At 38.9% G+C, this 13,537-nt stretch overlaps 1 protein-coding gene across 30 annotated transcripts in view; it reads left to right on the top strand.

The window, feature by feature from the left end:
- Positions 1 to 13,537, top strand: part of RBFOX2 (RNA binding fox-1 homolog 2) — a 291,883-nt gene that overhangs the window by 217,184 nt on the left and 61,162 nt on the right. For all 30 annotated transcript variants that reach the window (XR_005196223.1, XM_037729766.1, XM_017504050.1 and 27 more), the window contains one exon: positions 5,581 to 5,805. Coding sequence is in view for 29 of the 30 variants with exons in the window: in XM_037729766.1 (XP_037585694.1) it covers positions 5,581 to 5,805 (225 nt within the window). In the remaining variant the exon portion in view is untranslated. The remainder of the gene's footprint in view (positions 1 to 5,580; positions 5,806 to 13,537) is intronic.

The following is a 13,537-nucleotide window of genomic DNA, read 5'->3' as shown; positions in this document are numbered from 1 at the left end:
AAAAAAAAAAAAAAAAAAAAAAAGATTACATACACTTTATCTGAAAAATATGAAGATAATTATATTTTAGGCTATTTCTGTGTTTTCTTATAATACTTTGCATAGCTTTTAAATAATATTCAGAATAACTCAGTAGGAACAGAAAATATGCTAAAGAATTATTAACAAAACGGTTTCACTTGCTCTCTCAATTTTCACAACCACATCTGAAATAAGCAACCTATCTGGTACGAGATATAATTGGGCTTTAAACTCAAGTCTGCCTTTTAGGTTCATGTTTTCTTCTATTTTACTACATCCCATGTAAACTTGGGAGAAAGCACATGGTTGGACCTAGAAAAAGCATTGGAAGTCACCTCTCTCTAGGTGATGATTGAACCTCTGAGATTGCTGTGGGTAAGGTAATAGACCTTTGAATGGGTTCCTGTTTGATGACTGTGCTACTATAGTTGTCTGTCCATAGCCACAGGTTCTGCATCTGTGCATTCAGCTAGCTGTGGATTGAAAAATTAGGGAGGGAAATCGGATGACTGTGTGACTGTGTCTGTATTAAACACTTACAGACTTTTTTTCTTTTTAGGAGACAGGGTCTCCCTTTGCCCAGGTTGGTCTCAATCTCCTTAGCTCAAGGGATCCCCTCGCCTTGGCTTCCCAAAGCATTGGGATTACAGGTGTGAGCCACCGTGCCTGGCCAGTCTTTTTTTTTTTCTTGATACTTTTTTCTTTTCTTTGTTTTTTTGAGACAAGGCCCCACTCTGTCGCCCAGGCTGGAATGCGGTGCTATAATCATAGCTCACTGCAGCCTCTATCTCCCAAGCTCAAGTAATCCTCTTGTCTCAGCCTCCTGAGCAACTGGGGCTACAGGCACTTGCATGCCCAGCTAATTTTTAAAAAATTTTTGTAGAGACGTGATTCCACTGTGTTGCCTAAGCTGATCTCAAACTCTGGGGCTCAAGTGATCCTCCCTCCTCTGCTTCCCAAAGAGCTGGGATTACAGGCATGAGCCACCATGCAGGGCCTTGTCATTATTTTCTAAACACTACATACAGCATAACAACTATTTACATAACATTTACATTGTACTAGGTATTATAAGTAATCTAGAGATGATTTAAAGTATACAAGAGGATGTGTGTAAGTAGATTATATGCAAATACTATACCATTTTATATAAAGGACTAGAGTATCCAAGGATTTTGGCATCTGTGGTGGGTGGGGGCTGGGAGGTTCCTGGAACCAATTACCTGAGGTAATAGTTCACATGATTATTTCTTGGTATGAATTTACCTCTATACTTATATAAAAATGTTTTGTTTCTAACACCAGAGGCTAAGTTGCTTAAGCATGTCTCAGCTGAGAAAAGAAATTATTAGCTTTCTCTTTAGTCCACAAGGCTGGACAGAATAGCTCTTTTCCCTAACCTAGCAATCTATAAACTTTCTTCTATTTCCAGTTAGTAGTAATTCCTTCCTTTACTGTATTCTTATAATATCTACCTTGCATTCCCTGCAAACCATTTAAATATAAAGCCTCATACTCAGCAAATCTAAATATATGTTTTAACTCTCCTATTAGATTAAAAGGTTCATTATGATGGGTGGAGACAGTCCTGTACGATGTCGAATCCCACATGGTACATAATAAATATGAAGTTACCAATTACCAATGAAGGGACAACTGTATATTTGAATTTAGAATAAAAGTATTTAGCATATTTCACATTGTACACCTAAAGACTGTATATAATATGTATCGCCTCTGTAACTATCTGTGGTTTCAAGGAGAAAGACATCATTCTCAACTCAGAAATTAAGTTACATCTGATTTTCACCTACAGCAGGTCAACAACTCTTAAAGCCCGTGTTTGTAAGGCAAAAGGAAATGAAGTGCATAAAGCATAAGCACATAAATGTTGATTCTTTTCTTTCCTAATGCTTCACCCCTTCTGCTTTCCCATCGCTACATCCAGTTTGATATCAACCCGGGATATCAACATTTGTTTCATTGTATGTTATCCCTTGTTATGCTCTCTACTCTAGCCCAGCAAAGCAGTTTGCTGTAATGTGCACACACGTGACTATCTCAATCTTCCTCTGTTTCATAAATGTTTAACACTTCATATTTATTATGTACCATGTGGGATTCTACATCGTACAGGACTGTCTCCACTCATCGTAATGAACCTTTTGATCTAATAGGAGAGTTAAAACACATATTTAGATTTGCTGAGTATGAGGCTTTATATTTAAATGGCTTGCAGGGGATGCAAGCTAGATGTTATAAGAATACAGTAAAGGAAGGAATTACTACTAATTGGAAATAGAAGAAAGTTTATAGATTGCTAGGTTAGGGAAAAGAGCTATTCTGTCTAGCCTTGTGGACTAAAGAGAAAGCTAATAATTTCTTTTCTCAGGTGAGACATGCTTACGCACCTTAGCCTCTGGTATTAGAAACAAAACATTTTTATATAAGTATAGAGGTAAATTCATACCAAGAAATAATCATGTGAACTATTACCTCATAGTTTGCTGAGGGCTGTTTTCTGAACATACAACTGTGGAATATGGCCTGGAAATTTAATAGAAATCTGAAACCATTTAACATTTTTAATAATACATACTTGGGGAAATATTCAGATATTGCAGGATATGTGAGAGAAAATGTTAAATCACGCCTATCTCAATTTCATTCCCTTAGTATATAAACAGTTGTTACATTTTTAACAAAAAAATTAAAAGAAATTTCTATAACAAAATAATTCACCAAGAATTTCTTCTTGACCTCCTAACAGAGGTTACATTTCTCCTCTAGGAAAATAGAGCCTGTGCCTGGCTTGCGTTTCTCTGAAACGCCTAGTGCCTATGCTACAAGTAGATCATAGGAAATGTTTTTACCTTTCTCCCCATCTCCCACTGCTAATTGATGTGTTTATTCAGTTGACTGAGTCATACCCCTTTGGGAGAATTCACACTGTGTACTTGTGTGCCAGAGTCTCATTCCCAACAGGTTGGGGTGGAGAATGGAGGCTGGAGTAAAATGAGGAGGCTGAGAAGAGAACTGTCAGAGCACGAGAAAGTCCCCTTGGCCTTGTTAATCCTAACTTGAACTGTGTCTTTTAGCCTTTAGCAGTTATTTAGTAGAACTTTCTTATGGATTCCTGTAAGATACATTTATGCCTGATGTGGCCATAAGACCTTTGGTGCTCTTATTGTGTTTCATTCACCAGTCCACCTGAATTCCAGTTATTTTTCGTATCTGTCTTCAGGCTGTTACATCCAGTGAGGGCTTCTGAAGCACTATGTTTCATATGGCTAGATAGATACAGAGAGACAGAGGATTGAATAATTTGAAGGAGAAAGGTGATAACTATTTTATATCTCTCTTCAGATGCCCAGAATAGCTAAAAAGAAATCATGTATACTATCCTAACCTAGAAATAATGAAGAGAAGTTATATAGTGATGGGTGACAAAGAGACTTTTTCCAAAAAAATTTTATGGGCTCAAAAATTTAACGTTTTCATAGCACATTTTCTAAGAACTAAAGAGAAAGACTTTTTTTTTTCTTTTTTTTTCTGTTTTTCTGTTTTTTGAGATCGCGAGTCTTTCTCACTCAGTTGTCTGGGCTTGAGTACAGTGGCAGCAATGTCAGTTCACTGCATTTGCAGAGGACTGCAAAATGTCAGCCCTCCTGAGTTCAAGCGATTCTCCTGCCTCAGCCTCCCAAGTACGTGGGATTAAAGGCATTTCTCGCCATACTTGGCTAGTTTTTATATTTTTAATAGAGGTGGAGTTTCACCATTTTGGCCAGGCTGGTATTGAGCTCCTGACTTCAAGTGATCCGCCCACCTCGGCCTCAGAAGGTGCTGGAATTACAGACCCAGGCTTTTTTGTTTTCTTAAGAGACAGGGTCTTTCTGTTGTCCAGGCTAGAGTGCAGTGGTCCAATCAGGGCTCAATGCAGCCTCCAGCTTTTGGGCTCAAGCAGTCCTCCTGCCTCAGCCTCACAAGTAGCTGGGACTAGACACTTGCCACCATGCCCAGCTAATTTTTTAAAGTTTTTCTAGAGACAGGGTCGCTCTGTGTTGCCCAGGCTGGTCTTGAACTCCTGGCCACAGGCAGTCTTTCCATCTCTGCCTCCCAAAGTGCTGGGATTACAGAGTATGAGTCATTATGTCCAATAGCAGGAACATTTCTATGTAAAGCAATTTTTTTTTTATTTTTCTGTGTTATAGAATCTCCATTCCTGCCGCTAGTTTGCAAGGGCTTCCATAACAAAGCATTACATAACAGTATAGAAATATATTTTCTCACCATTCTGGAGGCTAGAAGTGCAAGATCAGTGTGTAAGCAGGGTTGGTTTCTAATGTCTTTTTCATTGGCTTGTAGATGGCCATGCTCTGTGTCTTCACGTGGGCCTTCTTTTGTATGTGTCTGTATCTACGTTCCCTTTTCTTATGAAGACACCACTCCAATTGGATTAAGGCCTCTCCTCATGACATCACTTTAACTTAATTACCTTTTTAAAGACCCTGTCTATAAAAACAGTGACATTTTGAGGTAGTTAGGGTTAGAACCTCAACATATGAGTTGGGGAGGAACACAACTCAGCCTATGACTGTGTCCCTTCCTTCTAATAACTGTAATCAGTTCATCACTTTTTATCTAGACTGTTGCAGTCCCCCACTCCCAATTCTCTGCCTTTTTCTTTCATCACTTTTAGATAAAGCAGTTTTTATTACTAAGTAGAAATCATTATTGGACAGTGGAGACAGCTGCATTTTGAAGTTGTTTAACTTTTCAATGGAAGAGAGTTACGAATTTTTGTTTCTAGGTAGATCATTACTATTCTCTGAAGGGTAACACAGTAATTCAGTGTTTCAGAATATTGGCTTCCCTTTATTGAGTATATATTTTTTGTCATTCTCTTCAATAGTAAAAATATATTGTATAGGTTTTATTACAAAAGTAATACACACTTATTATTGAGGGGCACAAGGAAACTTGGGGGTTTTGGATATATGTATTGACTATCTTGATTGTGATGATTTTATGAGAATATAAGTACATACATCAAAACTTACCAAATTGTATACTATAAACAAATAAGTGCTGTTTATTATATGACAGTTATATCACAATAAAACTGCTTAATTTTTTTTTGCTGATTTGATGACTAAAACTTGGACTTCCTTCCTGTTTTTTTGAGACAGTTGCCCAGGCTGGAGTGCAATGGCGGGATCTCAACTCACCACCAACCACCGCCACACCACCCGGGTTCAAGCAGTTCTTCTGCCTCAGCCTCCCAAGTAGCTGGGATTACAGGCATGCACTACTACACCTGGCTAATTTTGTATTTTTAGTAGAGATGGGGTTTCTCCATGTTGGTCAGACTGTTCAAACTCCCGACCTCAGGTGATCCGCCCACCTTGGCCTCCCAAACTACTGGGATTACAGGCATGAGCCACTGCACCCAGCCTATGCAGTGAGAGAATGTTGGGATAATTCCATATGCTCACTTGAAAACTAGTTAGGTGAGAAGGATTCAGAGTCACTTTTTGTTTTTCTCATTGTTTGTTTTAGGGTAACCAGGAGCCAACAACAACTCCTGACGCGATGGTTCAGCCTTTTACTACCATCCCATTTCCACCACCTCCGCAGAATGGAATTCCCACAGAATATGGGGTGCCACACACTCAAGACTATGCCGGCCAGACCGGTGAGCATGACCTGACACTCTATGGAAGTACGCAAGCCCACGGGGAGCAGAGCAGCAACTCACCCAGCACACAAAATGGATCTCTTACGGTATGTGAACTATGAGGTGAAAAACAGAAGGATGCATGGCAATCATATCAAAATTTTCACCTTAATTATACAACTAGAAAACTCTCTACATTAATTTAGCATTTACATGTGTTCTCATTTACACCTTCTCTCAGCAGCATTGTATACATTATCCTTTCTCCTCCTAGAAATACTTAGTCTTTTGGCTTTTCGTGCTGTCCCAGTTTTCCTGCCAAACACTGGCTCTTCTGCTGCTGCCTCTTTTTCTGTTCAGCTCCTGGAACCCCTTTTCTTCTTGTTTTACATCCTTTCTCTACATAATTATACTACCAAGCTCAGTTTCTCAAGAAAAACCTAGGAATATCCTTTATTTCTTACATCTTCACATCTAATTGACTAGCAAGCCTTGATAACCATAACTCTAAAACTACTTCACCTTCTCTACATCTTACTACTCTTTCACCAGATTGTTTGTGTTTGAATCTTAGTATGGCCCCTACTAAACTGTTTGACCTTGGACCAGTTATTTAATCTCTCTTTGCCCTTGGCTCACTCTAAAATAGAGGCTGTTAGGAAATTTAAAAGAATTTATCATCATCACCATTCTAGTCCAGACCTCATCACTTATTTCCGGTATTACTGCTGCCTAACTTGTCTATCCTTCACTGTAGCACTAAGATAGTTTTGGGTTTTTTTAATGCAAATTTTGCTGATTTCCTACTTAACTCTTAATAGTTCTCTAATGCAATTAGAATAAAATTCAAACTCTGTACTTGGTTTACTAGTCTCTAGCCCCAGCTTATCTCTTTGACCTCACCTTTTACTACTAACTTGCTAAAATAAAGGAAATGTCATAAATTAATAATAAGCGTGTATCTCATATCAACATAAGGAAAATTGTATTGTCTCTTGCTTTGTCACCCAGGCTGGAGTGCAATGGCATGAACATAGCTTACTGCAACGTCAGTCTCCTGGGCTCAAGTGGTTCACCTGCCTCAGCCTCCCGTGTAGCTGGAACTACAAGCATACACCACCACACCCAGCTCATTTTTTATTTTTTAGAGACAGGGACTTCTTTTGTTGCTCAGGCTTATTTTGGACTCCTGTCATGCAATTCTCCTACCATGGTCTCCACAAGTGCTGGGATTAGAGGCATGAGCCACAATGCCCAGCCTTGTGTGGTATATTTCTAAAGATAGAAATGTCCTATAATCTGCATAGAAAGACCTAGCTCTGTTGTTTATGGTTTTTTTCACCATTTTCAGTGATCTTCATATCTTCTTATCGGTCCAAGTTATTATCCAGTGTCATTTGCTTTCAGTCCAAAGGACTTCTTTTAGTATTTTCTTTAGAGTAGACTAGCTGGAAACAAATAGTCTGTTTTTATTTCTATGGGAATGTTGTTTTTTGTGTGTGTTCAGTTTTGAATGATAGTTTTGTTAGCTATAGAATTCTTGGTTGACAGTTTCTTCCTCCATACCCCGTCCTTTAAATATGTCATCCCGTGGACCACTCGCTTGGGAGTCAGCTAATTCTGATGAGAAGTCAGCTGTTAATCCTGTTGTTGGTTCTCCGGTGGGTAATGAGTTGTTTTTCTCTTGCAGATTTCAAGATTTTCTGTTTGTCTTTGGCTTTAAGTAGTTTCTGTATGATGTGTCTAGGAGTGGATCTCTGTTTTTATACTTGGGTTTTCTTGAGATTTTGAAATCTATATTCATCAAATTTGGGATGTTTTTGACTAATTTCTTCAAATATATTTTTTCCTTTCTTCTCTTTTCTTGGCTCTCTCATTACACATAATTTTTTTTTTCCCCCAGGACGAAATCTTGCTCTGTTGCCCAGGCTGGAGTGCAGTGGCACAATCTTGGCTCACTGCAACCTCTACCTCCCAGGTTCAAGCAATTCTCCTGCCTCAGCCTCTCAGGTAGCTGGGATTACAGGCATGTGGCACCACACTTGGCTCATTTTTGTATTTTTAGCAGAGATGGGGATTTCACCATGTTGGCCAGGCTAGTCTCAAACTCCTGACCTCATGATTTATTTGCCTGCCTTGGCCTCCCAAAGTGCTGATATTACAGGCGTGAGCCACTGTGCCTAGCTAACACATAAACTGAAACACTTGGTGTTCTCCCATAGGGTTTTTTGTTTCTTTAAAAAAATTCAACCTGAACCTAAACATAATCCAAAGTTCTGTTCATTTTTCTTTGCTCTTTTTTCCTTCTGTTCTTTAGATTGGATAATTTCAGGTGATCTCTTTTTCAGTTGACTATTTTTCAGTTCACTCCTTCTTTGTTCTGCCATTTGAAATCTGCCGTTGAGCCCATCTAGTGAATTTTTTATTTTAATTATTACATTTTTCAACTCTGGAATTTCCATTTATATTTTTCTACTGAGATTTCTTCTCATGTCTTTTTAATTTTTTTTTTTTTTGAGATAGGGTCTCACTTTGTCACCTAGGCTGGAGGGCAGTGGTGCAATCTTAGCTCACTGCAGCTTTGACCTCCTGGGCACAAGTGATCCTCCTGCCTCAGCCTCCTGAGTAGCTGGTACTACATGCAACCATTTGTATTTTTTGTAGAGACAGGGTCTCACTGTGTTGCTCAGGCTGGTCTTGAACTCCTGGGCTCAAGCAGTTCTCTTGCCTCAGCCTCCCAAAGTGCTGGGATTACAGGTGTGAACCACTGTGCCCCGCCTTAATTTTAAAAGTATATTTGTATTTACTGTTTTGAAGTTGTCTGCTAAATCCAATATCTGGGCCTTAGTCTGTTTCTAGTTACTGCTTGTTTTCTTGAATCTGGGTTACTTTTCTGTTTCTCTGCATGTCTTGTAATTTTTTTTTTTTTTTTGAGACGGAGTTTCGCTCTTACTACCCAGGCTGGAGTGCAATGGCGCGATCTCGGCTCACCGCAACCTCCGCCTCCTGGGTTCAGGCAATTCTCCTGCCTCAGCCTCCTGAGTAGCTGGGATTACAGGCACGCGCCACCATGCCCAGCTAATTTTTTGTAGTTTTAGTAGAGACGGGGTTTCACCATGTTGACCAGGATGGTCTCGATCTCTTGACCTCGTGATCCACCCGCCTCGGCCTCCCAAAGTGCTGGGATTACAGGCTTGAGCCACCGCGCCCGGCCGTCTTGTAATTTTTTAATGAAAATTGGACATCTTAGTAATGTGTAGTGATTGTGGGGTGTTATTTATTTTTCTGAGTCTGTGTGTGTGTTTTAAGTAACTTGCCCCTACTTAAACTATGGAATCTGACTCCCACACAGTGTGTGGCCACTGATGTTTCTGCTTAGTGATTTTCATTTGTTACTTTATTTTTTTAGCCTGGCTAGGAGTCACTTGTGTCTTTCTAGCTTAATGATTAGCCTGTGACTAGTGTAGAGGTTGTGCCCAAACACCTGAAGCTTGTAGAGCTTTCACCCTCTGATGATCCAGGTGGATTGGGAAGTGCACTCTAAGCTCAGCCAGTTCTCCAATCTGCTTTGGGTTTTCTTTCTGTTGAGACCTCTCATGCCTCCCTTCCTCATTCATGTAGTTTCACAACCACCCAGGGATGTGAGGAGAGCACATCTGGCCCTTTTATGACTCTTTTCTTTCCAGGATCTCCCCTTCAGATTTCCATCTGGTCTTCCACTGCACCCTAATCAGACCACACCCTCAAGCTAGAATAATGCCTTCTCCCAGTTAGGTTCCCACCAGGCTGGCCCCTGTTAGCTGACAAAGCTGTGGATTTTCTACCACTCCTTCAGTCTCCTGCTTGTCCCAAGTCAGGTCTGCCCTCTCTGGCAGTGAAAATTGCTGGTAAGGTCCCAGCCTTCCCCTGATAAAACTAAGTTTTAAGGCATTAAGTTTGTGTCTGGATGTCTTGCCCCTAAGCTTAAGCAATTTCTCAGGACATTCCACTATTTATTGCCAGTCTGCTTTGCGTTGATTTTCAGAATCTTGAAATAGCTGTTTTTGACAACTTTGTCCAACTTTCTTACTGTTATTTTCTTTTGAGGAAACAATTCATTGATCTGTTCTTGCCATCATAGCTGGAAGTCTCTTCCCTGAATCATTGCATGGCATTTTATAATTACTCACTACATGTCTCCTCATCATTGCCCATTTCTATTTTCCTTTATTGCTACTATTTCCATTTGTTTCAGCTCTCCAGTTGTATACTTCTAATGACAGTAATTACGAGCAAGTTCTGTTCCTTAATGTAAGGTATATGTAGTTAAGACTTATGTTCCTCATTTATACCTGAAACTGTTCACCATGTAATTTTGCATGTCAACCAATTTGAGTTCCTAAAGAGATATTGAATTAAGAATAGAAATCTATATGTATAGATTGTAAATTTATTGCTGCCAAAAACAACTGAGGAACAACTTTGAGTTGTGCCTGTGAACAGAGATAGCACAAGTTCTATAATTTCAGGAAGTTAGTAACAATAAAATGGGAAATTTTTAGGATGCTCTGGTTGAAAGACGCTTCTTTTTTTAAAAAGGTACATTTTATTTATTTTATTTTTGAGACAGAGTCTCACGGTGTTGCCCAGGCTGGTGTGCAGTGGCGTGATCTCAGCTCACTGCAACCTCCGCCTCCTGAGTTCAAGCGATTCTCCTGCCTCAGCCTCCCAAGCAGCTGGGATTACAGGCATCTGCCACCATGCCTGCCTATCTTTTGTATTTTTAGTAGAGATGGGGTTTCACCATGTTGGCCAGGCTGGTCTCGAATGCCTGACCTCAAGTGATCCACTTACCTCAGCCTCCCAAAGTGCTGGGATTACAGGCGTGAGTCACTGTGCCTGTCCCCAAAGTGTATACTTTAAATGTGAGGGTGAATTCACTGCTCTTAAGCCATTTATTTACCTTTGGAGAGAGTGTATGTGTGTATGTGTTGTATATAGAGAGAGTTTGAACAGTTGAGCAGTACATCATAAAGCCTAGATTTGACAATATTTAGATTATTTGATTAAACTTTTACTATCTGCTTATATGTCTCTTAAAATGGTCTATCTAGTTTTATTACTCATAAATTTAAAACAATGGTCTAGTAATTCATGTGGCCCATTAAATCCAAAAGTTAGATAGGAAGTGTTATTTACAGATTTATTATTGATATCTTAAATTTATATATCACTTTTCAGTTTAAAAATTGCTTTCACAAACAGTATTTTATTGTGGTTTGTAAAATATCCCTTTGGGGGGTATATTAGGGCTTTTACAGTTAGGGAATTCTACGTCTTTGATCTTCGCACTACCACTCTGACTCCTCATATTCAACGTAGTGAAAGAAGATTGTGTGCTGTGTATATTCACTTGTCCTCTTCACAAGCACTTAGCATCTTTTTCCACTCAGCCCAAGTCTCATCTCTGCTCAGAGGTCTTCCTGGACTTTTCTAGGCAAAGCCAAATTTGTGTGTCCTTCATTTAGGCTCAAGTAGAACCCTAAGCTGACCACTGTTTATATAACATATAAATCGTGATTTTTTAAATTCACTTTTGTCTTCCTAAGTTGTAAGCTTTTAAAGAAAAAGTCAGCTTTTGTTCATCTTTGCATTCCCTGACTTATCACAGTGCCTGACACTTAATAGATACTCAGCAAATGCTTCTTCTTGGGGGAAAAAAATAAAACTAAGTACAAGTGTACTATGGCAGTTCTGAGGAGAAAGAAGCTGAGACTTCTTCGAGAATACAGCATTGATCTGGGCCTTGTATTAATGGTAATTAGAATTCAAGTAAGCATAGATGGTAGTGTGAATAGTTAAGTATGTCAGTTCTCAATATGAAGTTGAAGTGATGAGAAAGATGAGAAAGATCTAAATGTCTCTGGATAAAAGCATAGATTTCTATTTGACCAAAGCTTTAGGTGTTTGGCGGAGACTAGTGGGAAATAAAGTGAAATAAGGGTCAGTTGAGTACAAATTGGGAAGAGTATTTGAATGCCAGGCTAAGAAATATGGACTTTATTGAAGATTTTGCATGAGTAAATGAAGTGAGCAGAACTGTGCTCAGAGAAGATTGATCTGTCCCAGCATATGCAGGATAAATAGAGGAACAGGCAGATGGTTAGGAAACAGTCTTAAGTAGCTATGTAGCGAGGGGGATGAATTCAGGGGACATTATGAAGGTAGAGCATAGAGGATTTGACAGCTGATTGGATGAGTAAAATAAGAGGTAGAACAAAGACTGTGCCATCCTTATTGTAATAATTGTCTTGAATAAACCATTTTACCTCCCAAGTTCAGTTTCCTCATCTATCAAATGAAGTTTATAATCGACCTGACTATACAGGGTTGTGGTGAGAATATATTAAGAAATTCTTTGGAAACTACTTGTTTAAATAGTTCCTTAATTACCTTTTTTTTTTCAGGGGGAAGGGGATCTTTGAGTTAGGGTCTTACTCTGTCACCCAGGCTGGAGTGCAGTGGCTTGGTCTCAGCTCACTATAGCCTCTGCCTCCCAGGCTCAGGCTGTTCTCCTGCCTCAGCTCCCCCGAGTTGCTGGCACCACAGGTGTGCACCACCACATTGGGCAAATTTTGTTTTATTATTTGTAGAGACGGATCTCCCTATGTTGCTGAGGCTGGTCTTGAACTCCTGGCCTTAAGCAGTCCTCTTACCTCACCGTCCCAGAGTGCTGCGATTATAGACATGAGCCACCACATCCAGCCAGAGTAATTATTTTTAAACATCATAAGTCTTTTAAAATCAGTTGTCCCTATTTGTACTATTTGTGCTTTTTGTAATTGTGAGCTACAGCTTCATTTCAGTAGATTTCGTTTATGTTGGATCGTCTTACCTTGTTGGAGAGAACAAAAAGAACTTATACAAAAATGAGAACTGAGCATTAAAATCTGAAATTTTTATTTTTAAAACATGTTTTAGAAATCGATTTTAACCTTGAGCTAGAAGCTTCTGCTCTTAAGCTGAGAGCTAATTTTGACAGTCAGTTGGTCCCATACTGTGCATTAGTGAAAGAGGTAGCTGTTAGCAGTCTACCACCTGGGCCTACCTGCAGAGAAAAAAAGGATCTCAGTTCCTGTATCTTTAGATTACTTTTCTAAATGGCAGCAGGTATCAATATCCAAAGAGTTTGAAGTAGACAAGCTTTAGTGAACACTCTTCAGATGTGAGGTTTACATTTGTATACATATTCTACCTGTTGGATTATATTTTTCTTGAGGGCAGGAAATAATATTTTCTCTGTTTTTATCACCTCTACTGGTATATTATGGATACAAACACATTAGTGCTTTCTAATGGTGGGAGAGGCTTATAGTTGTTCTAAAGGTGTTAGGCATGTTACTATTAAAAACACTGACATCAGTTTAGGTAACAGAATTTATTTCTCCAGTGTTCTTCCTTATGATGTAAATCCTTTCTTCTTAGTTTGATACAATTAGAATCATTTACTTAGGAGACAAAACATGTTATTGAGTCTTTCACTTAAATGTAAGATTTTCCTAACTGGATAATGAGGAAAATAAAATACATTTATTTCCCCTTACACACTCTTTAAAACATAATTTAGTGCTATTTTAAATCAAAGTATCAGTCCTTGAATGATTTTTTTAAATACATATATAAGGGCAATAACTACTTAATAATAACAACAAAACTAATATATTTGAGTGCTTACTCTGTACCAGATATTGTTTGAAGCACTTTTTATGTGTTAATTCCATTGAATTATCACAGCCACCATGTAAAATAGGTATCATTATTACTCTTCTTTTTTTTTTTTTTTTTTTTTTTTTTTTTTTT

Source organism: Cebus imitator, unplaced genomic scaffold (genome assembly GCF_001604975.1).
Source record: "Cebus imitator isolate Cc_AM_T3 unplaced genomic scaffold, Cebus_imitator-1.0 Scaffold317, whole genome shotgun sequence".
NCBI classification, from domain to species: domain Eukaryota; kingdom Metazoa; phylum Chordata; class Mammalia; order Primates; family Cebidae; genus Cebus; species Cebus imitator.
Note: the sequence above shows the minus strand (reverse complement) of the source record. Positions and strands in the feature narration are given on the sequence as shown.